This window comes from Ambystoma mexicanum, chromosome 3q (genome assembly GCF_040938575.1).
Source record: "Ambystoma mexicanum isolate Mex_15411 chromosome 3q, UKY_AmexF1_1, whole genome shotgun sequence".
Taxonomy (NCBI): Eukaryota; Metazoa; Chordata; class Amphibia; order Caudata; family Ambystomatidae; genus Ambystoma; species Ambystoma mexicanum.
This window is the reverse complement of record NC_090926.1, coordinates 781,953,584-781,969,491: the sequence shown is the minus strand read 5'-3', so window position 1 is coordinate 781,969,491 and position 15,908 is coordinate 781,953,584. Positions and strand designations below refer to the sequence as shown.

Sequence of the window (15,908 nt, the reverse complement as noted above, 5' to 3'; positions counted from 1 at the left end):
GGGAAATCCCATAGGAAAATATTTGCGGTTGAATATAAAAAGTAGTATCCACTGCCACCAGCCAAAACTCGATCGGGGGGACGGAGACGTGCCCCCTCGACTAACAGACCCTGGGGCAATCGAATTGCCCCAGCCAGTATGTCCACAATATGATGGTTTGTACTGGTTGTGTTCAGAATTTAAGACTAGTAAAGTCAATGGTGACTTTACATGCCCTGGGAGACAGTAGTCAGTCCCGGGGTATGGAGTCTATACTGGGGGGTCTCTAAGACACCCCTGTGTCACTGCACTGAGGGTGCTGTGTAACACACATCACAAAAACACATGAAACCCTATGGAGTAAAAGACCCCATAGCCCATTAAACACTTCTAGATTCAAAGAAACACACTCAAATCATGTCCAAGAGTGAGGGTAAAAGAGTCTCACTCTTGGCAGGAGAAAAAAATAAACCCCAAAAATCCAGCAAAGCTGCTGGGGGACTCACTAGGTTAGGAAATTCAGCCTAAACAGAGAATTCGCCCTAACAATGGCCTCTTTTGCGATTTGATGGCAGATGTCTTTGTTTCTGTTATTATTTCATCTAGTCTCATTGCTTTAGGCCTGGCACACGCGATGATGTGGTATACATGCTTCTCTGTTTCTTTGGCTGCCTCGCATTCCGTCATGGTGGCAGGTTGTGGGTACTGTGACAGGAAGTCTGCTGGATTGTTGGCTCCTACTTGGTACTGTACTTCCAGGTCGAACTCTTGCAGTTCGAGCATCCAGCGCGCTATCCTGGCATGGGGCTGTGGTGCTGATCCTTTGAATATTGGGACCAGGGGTTTGTGGTCTGTTAGTACTTTCACTGGGTGACCCACAATGTATACATGAAGTGTCGGCATCCCCATTTGATGGCAAGAGCTTCCTTCTCTATATGTGTGTAATTCCTTTCCGTTGGGGTGAGTGCACGGCTAGAAAATGCAATGGGGACTGCTGTTCCCTCCCGAACGGTTTGTGTTAGTACCGCTCCTAGGACAACTGGACTGGCGTCAACCAGCAGCTCTGTCTTTTGCGGCATGTCAAAGGAGGCTATGGTGGTGTCACTGGACATGGTTTCCTTTATTTTCTGGAACATGGCTTTGTGTATTTCGTTCCACTCCCACTTCGACTTTGTCTTAGTGAGTTCTCACAGTGGGGTGGTGATGGTGGCCAGGTCAGGGATGAATCGCCCGCAGTATGTTGCCATCCCTAAGAAGCTGCAGACTTCTGTTGCGTTGGTGGGAGATGCTGGCATTTTTGATGTCGGTTCTGGAGACACTCCCTTTTCATTAAATACATATCCGAAGAAGCTTGGAGTTCACTGCCCAAACTCGTACTTCTCTTCATGGAGGGTCAGTCAGGACTCTTCCAGTCACTGGAGTGTTGCTGCTAGCTGTCTGTTGTGCTCTTCCTCTATTTTGCCGTAGACTAATACGTTGTCAGTAACATTGGTGACTCCTGGTAGGTCTTGTAGCACTTTCCTTATTTCATGTTGGAATACCTCTGTCACAGAGGAGATTCCAAAGTTCAGTCGGCGGTATCTTCTCAGCCCTAGGTGTAATGAGAAGGTTGTGATGTATCTCAACCCCTTCACTAAGCGGATCTGGTGCTACCTCGATCTTAGGTCCAGCTTGCTGAACACAGTGGCTCCTGTTAGGTCTACGATTAGCTCATCCACCGTCGGTGTGATGTGTCTTTCCCGCCCAATGGCAACATTGGGTAACCGCATGTCAATGCAAATTCGTACAGCTTGCGGTTGCTTGGGTTTGGCTGTTACAACCATGGGGGACACCCAGGAGGTAGGGCCTGTGGTCTTTTCAATTATCCTGAGGTCTTCCAGCGGTGTCCAGTCATTTGGTCGACTACAAACTGGTCGACTGCAATTTGGTCAACGTCATTTGGTCGAAAACCAAATGGTCGAATTTTTTTTATTTTTATTTATATATGTGTTTTGTGGGTTTTCGTGTAGAAAAAAAAAAAAGAAAGAAAAAAAAGGGGGTTGGGGGGGACCCCCCCCCCAAAAAAAGGGGTAAAAATAAAAAAAATAAAAAATTCGACCATTTGGTTTTCGACCAAATTGATTCGACCAGTTGTCCAGTCGACCAATTGTTTTTGACCAAATGACTGGCAACCATTCCAGCTTATTGAGTTCGGCCTCTACCGCTGCTCTCGTGTGAAACGGAACCCGTTGGTGTCGGACGGCTCTGGGTTCCACTGTGGGGTCGATGTGGAGTTTCACTGTTCTCCCTTCCAGGCATCCGATACCTTCAAACAGCTTCTTGTGTTTGGTTAGCAAGTGATCAATTTCTCTGGAGAGGATTGCGAAGGTGAACAGGATTAGCTGTAGTTTTTCTGCAGTTGGGCAGCTGAGGAGTGTCTCGATCCCAGCATCCACTACATAGATGCGTGTTTTGCAGCTCCTTTCACCATAGGTGAGGTTTGTTTTGAAGGACCCTATAACTGGTAGGGGTTTCCTGCACCCATAGGCAAATAGCTGTATGGGTTTGCACCGTAGGATATGTCTGCGGTGGAGCTTGTCAAATTTTGTGGTTGGCATTATGTTTACGGTAGCACCAGTGTCAATCATCATCTTCACCGTCATGTCTCTGACTGCTACCATGCAGATGCGATTTGGTATTGTGCGGTTGGTTGCCATTGGCTTGTTTGACTGCCGATATCATATGACCCTTTTCCCTTCTTGACCTTTGGTAGTGGTTTGTGCGGCTCGGGGAGGGCTCTCTGCTTGATTGGTCGTTGTCGCTGCTACTGTCAGCGTTGTGTCCTTCGACTGCATGGGCTCGCCCTCTGGGCCTGTCGCTGGTTCTGGTGGATTGTTTCCGTGGGAGTTGGTCTGGTTGCCATGGGCGGAATGGCTGTGTGTTCCTGGACCTTGGGTCACGTTTCCATTCTTGGGCTCTTTCTTGTGGTGGTTGTTCTCTCGCTCTCCTGGAGTTGAGGCATACAGACGCGTAGTGGTTTATTTTCCCACATTTGTAGCATGTGGTGCCATATGTTGGGCATGGTGGCTCTTTGTGTTGTTGGCCGCCACACCATAGACAGTCTCTGGGTCTGTTTGGTGCAGGCACGTATTGGGGTTTGTTCTGTTGCAGTGCGTTGAAAATCGTCATGCTGTTGTTTGATGTTTCAGTGTCGAGCGGCAGGTGGCTGATCATTTGTTCCATTTCCTCCATGTGCTCATGTGTCCTCTCGCGTTGTCGCCCCATGGGGAGGATGGTCTCCAAAGGGAGGTTGGTTTCAGGCAGTATTGTTCTCTGAAGTTTCTCAGAGGAGAGGCTGTGTATGACTTGTTGTTTGACTGCGAATTTCGCATCGGGAAAATCACGCCCAATAGCCATTTCCTGGAGTCGGCCATTGAAGTCATCAATGTTTTCTTGCGGGCGCTGTCTTGCTTTGCTCATTTTGAAACGTTAAAAATCTAGACTCAGATGGGGTTGAACTTCCTTGTTAATACTTCTTTCGCTGTATCATAGCCATCCTCAGTGCTCTTGTTAGGGAGGGCATTGAAGGGTCTCAGCGCCATTGGGCCGAGGTTGAGCATGCGTAGTGTCCTTTTTTCTTCTTCGTCTGTGACTTTCCTTGACTATAGGCTTAGTTCGAACTGTTGCATCCACAGTTCCCAGCGAAGTGCAGCTTTGGGGCCAAATGGTTCAAAGGGTTTCATAAACATGCACTGTGTCGTGTCCAACCACGTGCTGGAGTCAGGGTTCTGGGCTTGTATTCTGGCTGGAGGTCAGTGGGGTTAGCCCGCATGTTGGAGGTCTATGCAGGAAATGATGGTGCTGGACAAATGGGCTCCTGCAGAGGCTCTGGGCATTGGCTTCCTGTGGCTGGAGGGTTCTCCACACATAGATTGAAGCTGTATGCATAGGGTGTTTTCCCCTTCCTTCCCCACTCTCTCACGTTGTGCGGGCTCTAGAGGCCTCTGGAGGACACCTGAGGCATGTGCAGGCTTCATCGTAGGTAGTGAACTTGTGGTGGTCCTAGAGAGACAGGGCCAGCCGGGAGGCGCTTCCTGTGAGAGTGAGATGAAGGTGCTGGTTGTGTGGTGGGCCGGCGGCAGCGCTGACGCACTGATTTTACTCATGGCGTGTGCAGCTGTGGATCCTGGCATACAGACGAGGGAGCATCAAACAGGCGCAACTGCGTGAATGAGTCAGCAGGCCTGTGGACGCCCGGGGCGTTCCTTCGGTTCGACACAGCGTTGCCTGACTTGAGCTGAGCCAAGGGCTGTGATGGGGCTGTTTCCACCTCGTTGCCAATGTGATGTTGTGAGGGGCGAGCCGAACAAGGCAGGCCCGCACGTAGCACAATGAATGAGACACACATGTATGGCCTGCGGTTTCGGAGCGGCAGTCCCTTCGCTGGCTTTCCAACTCCCTTTTATTAGCCCTGTCACTTGGTCTTCCAAGATCACATCACCTGGAGTCACGTGATTATCACACCAAACATGATATTCACTGTCCTTTGTACAGAATGGTGGGAGCTAGCTTCAAGGTGGCACATTGCATATCAAAGAGGTGTTAGTTTTCCTGCCCATCGTTAAGTTCTGTGACCAGGCCTATTCGCAGGCCTTCTTCAATTAACTCTCATCATTATGTGCCGCCACCACACAGAACTTGGACAATAGAACAGAGTGGATCCATGGAGAATGTGATATTTAATTAGGCTGGCCATGGGAGGAGAAAGGTGTTGCCCTTCTCCTCTGGATGTTGTTGCGCACCCCTCGGTGTCACCTGTCATATAAATGTGACAGGGAGGACTGCGCCTTTAGGCTGTGTCCCCTAGAGTACACTGAACTGTGTTTGTTTTGCGGTCACACTAGAAAATATGTGCGGATTAGCCCCACACATTTTCGGAGGTTGATCTCCAATCATTCCATTTCCTAAAAAGTAATCAAAAAAACCCTGGTGAGTGCACTAGGGTGCCCAACCACCCTGTATTCTGCGGGACTTACCCATATTTATGAGTTCATCCCGCGTTCTGCAGACACCATCTACGGGACGGTTTCTTTTCAGCTCTGAGCTTGAAAGTAGGAGCTCTGAACAGCAGAACGGCTGTTCCCCGGGTGCGTGCAGCACCTTAGCACTTTGCTTTGCATTAAAAGAGCATTACAATGGCAGCAATTAGACATTGATGGGATTTTTGTCCTTAAAGAACAATGGATAGGGGTGACAAGAAATGGATAGGGGGAATACTGCAGCATGCTGTGTGCAATAAAACTGGTTCCACAACGCAAGTGAGATTGTTTTGGCTCACATTACTTTGCCTGGTGCTAATGTGACCTTCTATCCAGGAAGGGGAAAATAAAGCTAAAGTCACCTTTTTTTGCTCAACATGTATGATTGTTTTTATAGTGAAAGTTTAGTTTATTATGGCATGCTAGTTTATTACATTGTGTGCATTATTTTTCAAGGCATTTCTTTAAACAAAGCCTTGTTGCATATTTATATCAACTAAACCTGGGAAGATATCTGGTGAACTGCCTAAATTGTCCACACGCCATTTTTATCCCCTAACCAAATTGCGTGATCATGGGCTAATCATTTAATTTCACTTTGTCCTATCGGGAGTCCCTGTAAGTGATTCAGTACATAGTTTATATTATGTTATTATATGCTATTATTAAAAAAAATCTCACTTGTGGTTTAATGACTGTAGAGTTGCTTCATATGTAATAATAGTGTCATTCATGTATTTCATAGTTATCTGCCACTCATCTTATTCATGGAATCTTATTCTAATGTCACTTTCAATGGTGCATCTAAATATCAAAGACTGATGATGCTTCTTGCAGTGCCCTTTTTGCAAAGTCTCTGTTGGTGGCAATATATATGCACATTACGATGTTTGCATATATTTTACGCCACAGAGCCTGTCCACAGCTTGAACAGATGAGTGTCCTGCACGTGTAATGGTCCTACAGTTTTATTTGCTGAACTGTGTGTGTTAAAATGCCATCTGCCACCAATGTGACCAAAAACGTGGATGGGGTTTGGGGCACAAATGACAGTGTAGGTATCCTTGTGCACTGCAGGCTACTTCTGATCCACTACCACGTCTAAAGTGTCCCGAGTTATCCACCCTAGAGCGCACACTCCCTGTGTGGATGGTGGAATCCCTCAGTAATATCTGTGAAATGTCTAATTGAGAGCTGCTGTGGGTGTGGGGGGGGGGGTAAATTGGGGGAAAGAGGAGGGAGCAGTTCGCTCTTGTTCCATGTTTGTAGTATTGTAAAATGGAATAAAATTTACATTTAAAAAATATATATTATTTTAGGCGGGATGCAGTAAAGGATAGCACTATGTTTAATTGAAAAATCAGGAGTCTCCCACCTAAATCAGCAGGGTTGGCGTGTATGCGATTGACACTCACTGGTATGTAAGATCACAGTACATTCTGCGAGTTCGAAGGATTTTTCAGTAGGAAAAAACAAGTATCCACTGGGGAACACTTTGTGTGCAATTACCGTGTGAAACTAAATATGGTTTGTGAAGAGTTGCCCCTTCCCTCCCCTCCCCTCCCCTCTGATTTGTTCCCCCTTCGTTTCAATCCAACCGCATGGCACGGAATGCAAACACGAGAATGTTGGTCTTCTCGCTTTTTTTTTTAGAACCCTGTGCCGCGTACCGACGTAGAGAGGGGTTGAACGTAACGTGCAGCTCACGTGATGAGAGGAACGACGGATTGGTAGTACTGCTCATTTCTCAGATGGTAAGAAGGCTGACCTCTACTGTGCTGCTACAGTAAAACATAAGTACAGGTGCGCTATTTTCATTTTAATTGAGGTGATTCCTAGTGTTTGCGTGATGTAAGGCCGTCTGATTTCAATGAACTGAAAGACCAGGTTTTACGTCTGGGTGCATGTTTTTCTTAAAGTGATCATGTGCACTGGTCTTTTTGTTGATAAGCTTACTGATAGGGAGCCCTATTTACTATTTTTCTGTTTGACATCTGGGGATGACGGGGGTACTTTTTTTTTAAAGCATTGCAATTAATTGCACCAGTAGACTGCGAGTCCCAGAAAGCATTACTGTCCATGAAGTCCCCTGCAACTTAAGTGAATTTGAAAAATTACTAAGCAATGCCATTGTCCTGACTGAATCATCCATAGATGTGAAAGGACACCGTCATGTTTTATATTTTACTATTTGGACCATTGATCTGCACTGGTGTGTTTGGAATCAACATATTTTTGATCCACATGGAAAACGATCCTCTCCCTCCCCAAGAGCTGACGAATAGTAATCGTATATGCAAAATGTTCTTTAAAAACGGAAACCTACTGTCTCGTATGACGCTAAGTTTACCCAACATGCAAAGTGGAGTTTTATCGGTGGTGACTCTTAAACGTGAATCTGTTTGAGTAAGCGTATTCTATATATTTCAGATTTAACAAATACGTATTTTTTTTTTAAATTGTCCCATCGCCGTCATTCGTATTGAGGAATTTGTTTATAAAATCGCCTTTTATGTAGTCCTTATTTCGTTTTAAAACTTGCATTATGTATCGGTCTCCGGGAACTGTATGACATTGAATTAAAACAAATCTATTATGTAATTGAACTATGGTGTATGGTTGTATTAAGGGTCACATTATGTATCATAATTTATGAGTGTGCTTTTATCGATGTGCTAAGTTGTATGGCATATGATGATTAGATACATTTTCTATTTTCTAGCTGAAAGGTTTTTGTAACACTAATACAATGTTATCTATCCCCACATCTCAAAGAGTATACAGACTTCAAACAAACACTGGCAAGCCAATGTGCCTTTTTTTCCTAGTGTGGGTAAGCGAGTGGTTGAACCTGTTAATTCTTTTGGCTGGGTGTATGTTTGAATTGGGTGAACGTAGTTGGTTGAGTGGATGAATATGGGCTATGGGCGGATCAGTATATGAACTTGGGTGATAGATATATGGATGTATAAGTGGGTGACTATCCTGCGGATGGAAGCCTGGGTGAGTCTGCGTGAATAAGGTTGGATGAGTGGGTACATATGGTTGCACCTTTTGGATCGATGAATGGATTAAGGGTGGATGAGTATTTGAAGATGGGTAGGTGGATATATAGATGTATGAGTGGTTGAATATCCCGGGAATAGATTAATGCGTGGATGACTATGGTCATAGGTGAATGTGGATGAGTGTGTGAATAAGGTTTAATGAATGGGTCAATATGGTTATACAGGTTAGAAGATATATGAGTAGATGAATAGGGTTGGATTAGTAGATGGAAATTGTTAGGTACATATATGAACATATGGGTGGGTAAATGTCCTCTGTGCATGGAAAAGGATGGATGGATGAGTCAGTTAATATGGTTGGAAGGATGAATGTCAGGGTGAAAAGTGTGAATGGATAAGTGGATGAAAATGGTTGTGGGTGGATAGGTGAGCAGATGAATATGGTTGGATTAGTGGGTGAATATTAGGTCTATAAGCGTGAATGGATGAGTTGGTGAACACTCCTTTTTTCCACAGTTGCTAAGTGGGGAAGTCTGCCGGCAGCACTCAGCTTGGAGACAGCTAGGGTCATGTAGCATCATTGCTTTGGAAGGCACTTTCACATTGGGAAATTCTATAGTATGTACCCTTCCGAGAAGTGACTAACTGTAAATCAAACCAAGTAGTCTACTTCATACAATGTCCTTACGGTCTGAAGTATGTTGGCCAAACTATGAGATCTGTTATCACCAGGATCTCTGAGCATAGATCAAAAAATTCGGTGCAAGAATTTGCACCGCTTGTGGAACACTACATGGAGGCCTGGCACACACCAGACAACCTGTTCTGGTGGGTCCTGGAAAATGTTAAAGGGTGCCCCATTGTACCTAGAAGTCTCCAGGAACTTGAGTGCCGCTAGATTCACAGACGTGATACTTTCAATCTCTACCACTGAAATATTAGCTACCAAGCAGAGGAACATACAGAGAAACCAATAAAACACAACTCCTCCGCATAATACATTTCTAAACCGGTGCCGCCGCAACCTCGAGACGCGGCCTGTCCTGCGTTTACACTAACTCAGCAGGAAGACACCAAGCTCCATAGGTGAGCCCGCACACAGTCTGTACCACGACACAACAGAGCATATATGTCACTATGACTATATTAGCTATTTAGCCTGTTCATATTTATCCCTACCAGATTCAGCAGGCGGAATACTCGCGCCTCATTGATGCGACAGCACTAACTGGACAACACATCAACTCGAGTCGGGATTTACCACTGCAAGGTAAGCCCCTGAAGAATAACTGCAACTAGGGGGTACCCACCCCAGTGCAACCGAAGGACACGGAGAAGGCAACTGCTGATCATTGAGGCCGTTACCTATCCTGCCTCTGTCTCGTCCCCACCAATGCCCCTTTTTTCGGGCCTGATAGTACCGGACATCAAGAGTCAGGAACCAACCACAAGGATGAACCCCCCCCCCCGCACCCTTCCTACCTAGTTCCGAACCCATGGACTAGTCCACTCTGCCACACAGATTTCCCAGATGCCAGCTGTCCATGGTGACTATGGTTCCGGTGCCATGAGATATGGAGCAATAAACCTAGGATACGTCGGTCCCTAGGTTTCATGTAGTGGCAACACTTTTGAATATTCATTATTCATTAGCACACCATCATGAGCCCAGGCACTCTTTATTTATTTAAATTTGTAGAGCGCATGGCAGCCCGCGGGCATCGAGGCGCTATGTCAGAGTTTAAGAAGGCTTGATTAAGGGTTACAAAGAAGCCGCTTGTTACAGAAAAGTTCCGAGATAGTGTTTACAACGTAACACAGAGTACATGCAGGTGCAGATGGTCCTAAAGTCCAGGTTGAAGTCAAAGAGGTTAGATTTGATGGCTTTGCCAAAGGCAGAGTGGGATTCAATGGATCTGATGTGGGGCGGTAAGGAGTTCCAGAGTCGGGGGGCGACTGCAGGGAAGCTGGAGCCGCCTCCTCGGGCCTTGCGGGTTCTAGGGACAGCTAGGAGGTTGGAGTAAAGGGATCTGGAAGGTCTGAGAGAGGCGGGTTTGGTGATTCTGCATGACAGGTAGGGGTGGGCAAGGTTGTGAAGGCACTTGTGAGTCAGAGACAGGGCTTTGAATGTGATCCTCTCCTTGACTGGGAGCAAGTGGACCTGTCTTCTAAATACCAAAATGTGTTCTTTACGCGTGAGTCCGGTGGCAGCTCTAAGCGCGTTGTTTTGAACGATTTGGAGTTTGGCGACATTCTTGGCAGAGGTGCCGATGAGTAGTGCATTGCAGTAGTCAAGCCTGGAGCCAATTATGGCCCTGGCGATGGAGAGACAATTCTGTTGAGACAGGAATGGTCTGACTGCGTTAATGAGTTTAGAGTGATAGGCAGATGAGGAGGCTATGGCATTGACCTGCCTCTCCATGGTTAGGTCTGGTTCGAGGTAAACGCCTAGTGTTTTAATGGAAGGTGATACGGTGATGGGGATGTTGTCAATGGAGAAGGTGGAGTATTTGTTATCCAATTTGCTCAGGGTGGAGGGGGAACCAACTAGCAGTAGTTCGGTTTTCTCACTATTGAGACATAGCCAGTTTTCTGCCATCCAAGATTAGATTGTTGTGTAGATGGAGTTGAGGGTGTTCTGATCAGCCTGGTAATCCCCTGAGAGGGGGATGAGTACCTGGGTGTCATCAGCATAGTTTGTGTATAAGATGCGCAGGGAATCCAGGATTATGAACACAGGCCTCGTGAAGAGGTTGTAGAGGGTGGGAGCTGTGCAGGAGCCTTGTGGGACCCCACATTTGATGGTGCTGGGGTTGGCGCTGGAGGAGTCAGAGAAGATCTTCATTACTCGGTCCTTAAGGAATGAGTCAATCTATTTGCAGGCTCTGTCAGAGAAATTGGCTACTGACAAGAGGTGCTGGCAGAGGGTTTTGTGGTCGACCAGACGAAAGCTGCTGAGAGGTCCAGTAGCAAGAGAAGTGCAGGTTTGCTTGCATCTCTGTGATCATCGATTTGGTTTTTGAGGTCAAGGAGAGCTGTCTCAGTCCCATGACGCGGTCTGAATCCCGATTGCCTGAGACCTAGGAGGAGGTTGTCTTCTAGGAATTTCTGAATTTGCAGGTAGGCTGCTTTATCCAGAATTTTCAGCAGGAATGGGACGGTGGTGATAGGCCTGTAATTCCCTGGGTTGGAGGGGTCGAGGGAGGGCTTTTTTAGGAGCGGACGAACCCACGCTTCCTTGAGTCCCACAGGGACGTAGCCAGAACGGAAAGAGGCATTGATGAATGCTGTGATTATAGGGACTAGGGAGGGGGCACAGTCCTTGATGACTTGTGCGGGGCAGGCGTCGCCCTTACAATTTGATGGTTTGATGGATTGGAGAAGTGAGGAGACCTCCTTCTCATTCATATCTCTGAAATCGAACATGGGGAAACAGGTGGGTTTGTCTCCTGGTGCTGAATTAGTTTGAGTACTAGAGATCAGTTTAGTGAGCGCTCGTTGGTGTGCAAGTATTTTGGCTTGCAAAGTTTCCAGTTTGCTTAGCATGGCAGACTGAATGGCGTTACACCAGGCTTCATCCTTCACTATTGGAGATGGGGGAGAAGTGGGGGTCTCGAGTTCTCTGAAAATAGCAAATATTTATCTACTTCCGAATTTGGCATTGGCTATCCTGGTATTGTAGGAAGAGGCTTTAGCATTGGTGATAGCAATTTTGTATTCTTTAGAGATGGATTTGAAGGCGATTTTGGTGGCTTCAGTGGGGTTATTAATCCATATTTTAAGAGCAGTCCTTTTTTCCCCACGTAGTTTTAGGAGATTCTGAGTGTACCAGGCGTTGGAAAGTTTGGACTTCTTAGCTTTTTTGAGGGTGAGGGGTGCCACAAGGTCAACAGCCTGGGTGATTGCGGTCTTGAAATCATTGGCAAGGCGATCAGGGTCGTCAGTGAAGGGAGGTAGTGGAGCGGGTACCCTGAGGTGCTTAGATAGGTTGTCGTGGGTGAGCAGTTTGGAGCTGCGGGCGATGGATGCAGGAAGAGTGAGGGTGGGCGGTGGAGGACCTCTGGAGGTGAGGATGTTGAATAGAATACAGTGGTGATCAGACCAGGGTTGTGGGACGATCACTGGGTGACTTAGCGAGCAGTTATGGTGGGCAACCCAGTCTAGGGTGCGTCCTTTGATATGGGTGGTGCTGGAGATGGCTTGCGCGAACCCCAGGTTGCGCAGTGATTTGTTGAGGTTTTTGGATTGTGGCTCTTTTGGGTCATTGAGACCTAAGTTAAAGTCCCCTAAGAGCAGAATTTTGGATGAGTTTTTAAGGTTGTCTGAGAGTGAATGTGTTAGAGCATATTGGAAGTCATTGGAGGGGACGGATGGACGGTAGATGAGGTGGATGGTATAGGTGCAGTTGTTTGAGAGCTTGAGCTTAAGTAGGAGGTAGTCGGAGTTCTGATCAAGGTCCTTCTCAATGGTCCTAATGGATAGGGAGTCCTTAGCGATGACGGCGACACCACCCCCTCTGTGGGAGGAGCGGTCTTGCCTATAGATAATGTACCCCTCAGGTACTGCCATCGTGAGGGTGGGTCCGGAATGCTCCGATAGCCATGTTTCTCTAAGGAAGAGGAGGTCCAGCTCATGTATATCTAGTGCATGGGCTGGTAGGGAGTGAGAATTAATTAGGGCACATTTGAGGTAGGTTTCGGGGTGAGGGGGAGGGGCTGAAGAGCTGTGGGAGGGTGGAGCGGAAGTACTTAAGTGGTTGAGGTTGTCTTTACATGATGGTCTGGCATGTGGGGCAGGTGTGAGTACATTGCAGGCAGTTACCACATTAGCGCATGATGTCAGGTCACTGCGACAGGTGGTGGGTCAATACAGGGCACATACAGAAGAGCTCATCATATGCATGTTTCTTTTGAATGGTTTTCACCTTATTTGGATCATGCTTCACCTCAAAGGCTTTAAGCAGCCATTTGTATTCAACCACATCCTCTCCGTTCCCTATAGAATGTTTGTATTTTTGCACCAGCTGTGGGATTGACTGTTTTTTGATCCTTAAACGATTTCTTCCCCAGGAGACTTCCGTTTCCATCGGTCCTTTTCTCTTCGGTGGTGGTCTTATTTTCCAAGCGAGTTCCGTTTCCAGTAAGCTATGATCGCTGTTTGATTGTTTCTTTATTGTGAAGCAGTTTATCCATTCCAGGGTATTGCCTCCTACAAAACCTGTCGATGGCATTCATGATGTCTTTTAAGAAGCCTTCCAGGTTAGGCATATTTTGGCTCCAGTAGGTGTTTATCAATAGCATCTTTGATGGCCCCTCATTCTCCTCTGTATGGAGTGCTATTTTTAATATTTGCACATAGGGATTTGGGATGTGGTGTTCCAGAACTTGCAGGGGGCTGTCTAATTTTTTTAAAATCATAAGGCCCGCGTATGTTCTCCCTTTAGGCCCCTTTCTGGCCGGCTTAATGTATACTTCATATCCCTCACAGACTGGTGTGTCCCGCAGCCAGGATTCCTGGATGGAAATGAGGTCATATTTGCCCAGGAAACTACTGTCATTAGTAAACAAATGCTTAAAGCCTCTGGTGTTCCATGAGGCACAGTAGACGTTTCTTTGGGGCTCCTCCTCAATCTATTGTTTTTTCTTTGTGTTTAAAGTACTTGCCATCCATATCCAGTCATTGGGGATCTTTTTTTTCCTTCGTTGGGGTTAGTTTTGCTCTTCCTCATATTCCCTGCGTTATCCACAGTAAACCTCAGGGTTTTTATGTGCTCCACACTTTTTTTTAATTGAGAATGGACTTTTCCTCTGAGTTTTCGATTGTTCTTTTGCAATGTCTCTTAGGTCCTTTTTAGTTTCATCCCCTGCGACCGGTCTGGCTTTTTCACTCAGTTTCTTGTCTGTGTCTTTTTTATCTTTATGTGCTTTTTTCTCCTCCTTCTGTTCTTTTATATCCTTATTTGTTTCTTTTGAATTGTTTGCGTTTAATCTATCTTCCAGGGTTTCTAATCGGAAGCCCTTTTTTCTAAGGATATCACTGGCCTCCAGCAATTTGTGCTTGATCTTGTTGGAGTGTAGGTGTAAAATAACTTGGTCCATCCGCCTTTCATCCGGACATTCCACAATTTGTATGTCCTCCGTCGCTATCGTGCGTAGGGTTGAAGTTTGATTGAAGAGAGTCATCACGTAGCTCCTATTTAGCACTGCCCGTCTAGGGCCTTTTGATGTTGTTTTAAGCTTTAGGTAGTAGCCTTTAGGGAGCCTTGCTCCCCTGGGACTCCGGGGAGGGGAGACTTAGCGCTGTTCATCTTCCACTTTCTCCCCCTCTTTTTTTTTTTCCCATTTTGATTTTGGCTAGCGTTTTCCTGGCTCTATTTGGACTTTTTTGTCTTTGATGTCCAACTGCTTCCTTTTTTGTTCCAGAGTTTTAAATGGTGAGGGAACTCTTTTATCATCCCAGAGGGGAGCCCTCTGTAAAGGGGCTATCTTTTTATCTGGTTTATCTGGTTTCAGTGACGCCTTTGTCAGTTTCTCTCTTTGGGATTTGGACGTCTTATGATCTTTTAGTTGGGATCCCAAGTCAGCAGTTTCCCAGTTATCTATGGTTTGTCAATCAGATAAACTGATGCTATCCCATTCCCCCTCTTTGTTGTTTTTGTCTATTATTTCAATGAGATCACTTAAGTTTGCAGTTTGGTCTATCTCATCCCAGGCCTCCTCATCTACTTCAATAGCGTTTTTAACACCATTTGTCCAGTGCTCATCCAGCGCGCCTGGCTCGCTAAGTGTCATTTCCCTTCTGGGCTTCTTTGCACATTGCAAGCTTTCTCTTTTAGGCGGCGTTCTTAAATTCCTCAAAAAAGCTCTGGAACCGTTTACTTTCCGTTTTAGGGTTTAGTTTTTATTTGATTTTTACCTTTTCAATTTTTTTTAAGCCACTTTTCCCCCTTAATGTTCCTGGCCATTAGAGGTGCCCCCTTGTGATCCTGGAAATGCATCGGAGGGGCAGGGTCTCCGTATCCCTGTCCTTTACTGCTTTTTATCGTGTGTTCTGTTGTGTTTTCCACGCAGGAGTTCAGGTGGGACTCCTGGCGGTGCAACTCTGTTTTGGTTTGGTGTACATACCAATGGGATACCCTTATGGCACCCATGGGTGGGGTGCAACCCTGTGCCCCTAGTGTATGTTTTTGGGCACCTGTGTGTGGCTCACAGAGCAGGGTATGGGCTGGTGGTAGCTCCATGCTGAATTTGACAGGTGCTCTGATGGGAAACAAGATGGACCCCGTGGCCTCTTGCTTTCTATTGCCTGTTACCTTGTTTTCCCAAAGTCCTGGGAAGCCCTGACTCTGTCCCTTCCCCCTGACCGGCTGTTGGGTGGAAGTTCCATATATGGGGTTGTTGTGAAGTCCAGGCCAGACTGGCTGGATCCTTCCCAGTGACTGTATGTTGTGGGTATGCCCTGTGGGTGGGACCTGGGTGAATGGAGTGTGTGACGAATACGCATTCTGTGTTCTGGGTGTCTAGTATCAGGTGTTTGACACAATGACTGAGACAGCCCTGCCAGAAACTGGTATGAATGCAGTGTGGCGTGTTGAATGGCTGGGTACTTGTCCCAATACACATAACTTGTGAGTGTCTGGAGAGAAGTGAATGGCCTGAATGCACTATGCACCTGATTGGCTGACTGCCTGCATGAAAGCCCTTCTGACCGATTGGTTGCCTGAGTGTGACCCAGCAGAATGAATGGTAGATCAACTAGTATATCTGGGGGCCTCTCACTGCTAGAATTCGTGTTCAGAACCTGAAGTCAACTACGAAGAGTAACTGAAGCTTGACCTTGAAGCCCTGCTGGAAGAGAAGAATTGCTGTTGCTCCCCTTCACAATCTGAAAGCTGCTGTGTCTC

General features: G+C 46.4%; 1 protein-coding gene across 2 annotated transcripts in view; it reads left to right on the top strand.

The window, feature by feature from the left end:
- Positions 1 to 6,628: 6,628 nt before the first annotated feature.
- Positions 6,629 to 15,908, top strand: part of ARMC7 (armadillo repeat containing 7) — a 77,400-nt gene continuing 68,120 nt past the window's right edge. Inside the window, exon 1 of one of the 2 annotated variants that reach the window (XM_069654828.1) lies at positions 6,629 to 6,751. In XM_069654828.1, the coding sequence (XP_069510929.1) occupies positions 6,749 to 6,751 (3 nt within the window). In that variant the 5' untranslated portion in view covers positions 6,629 to 6,748. The remainder of the gene's footprint in view (positions 6,752 to 15,908) is intronic. The other variant, XM_069654829.1, reaches the window with a different exon arrangement.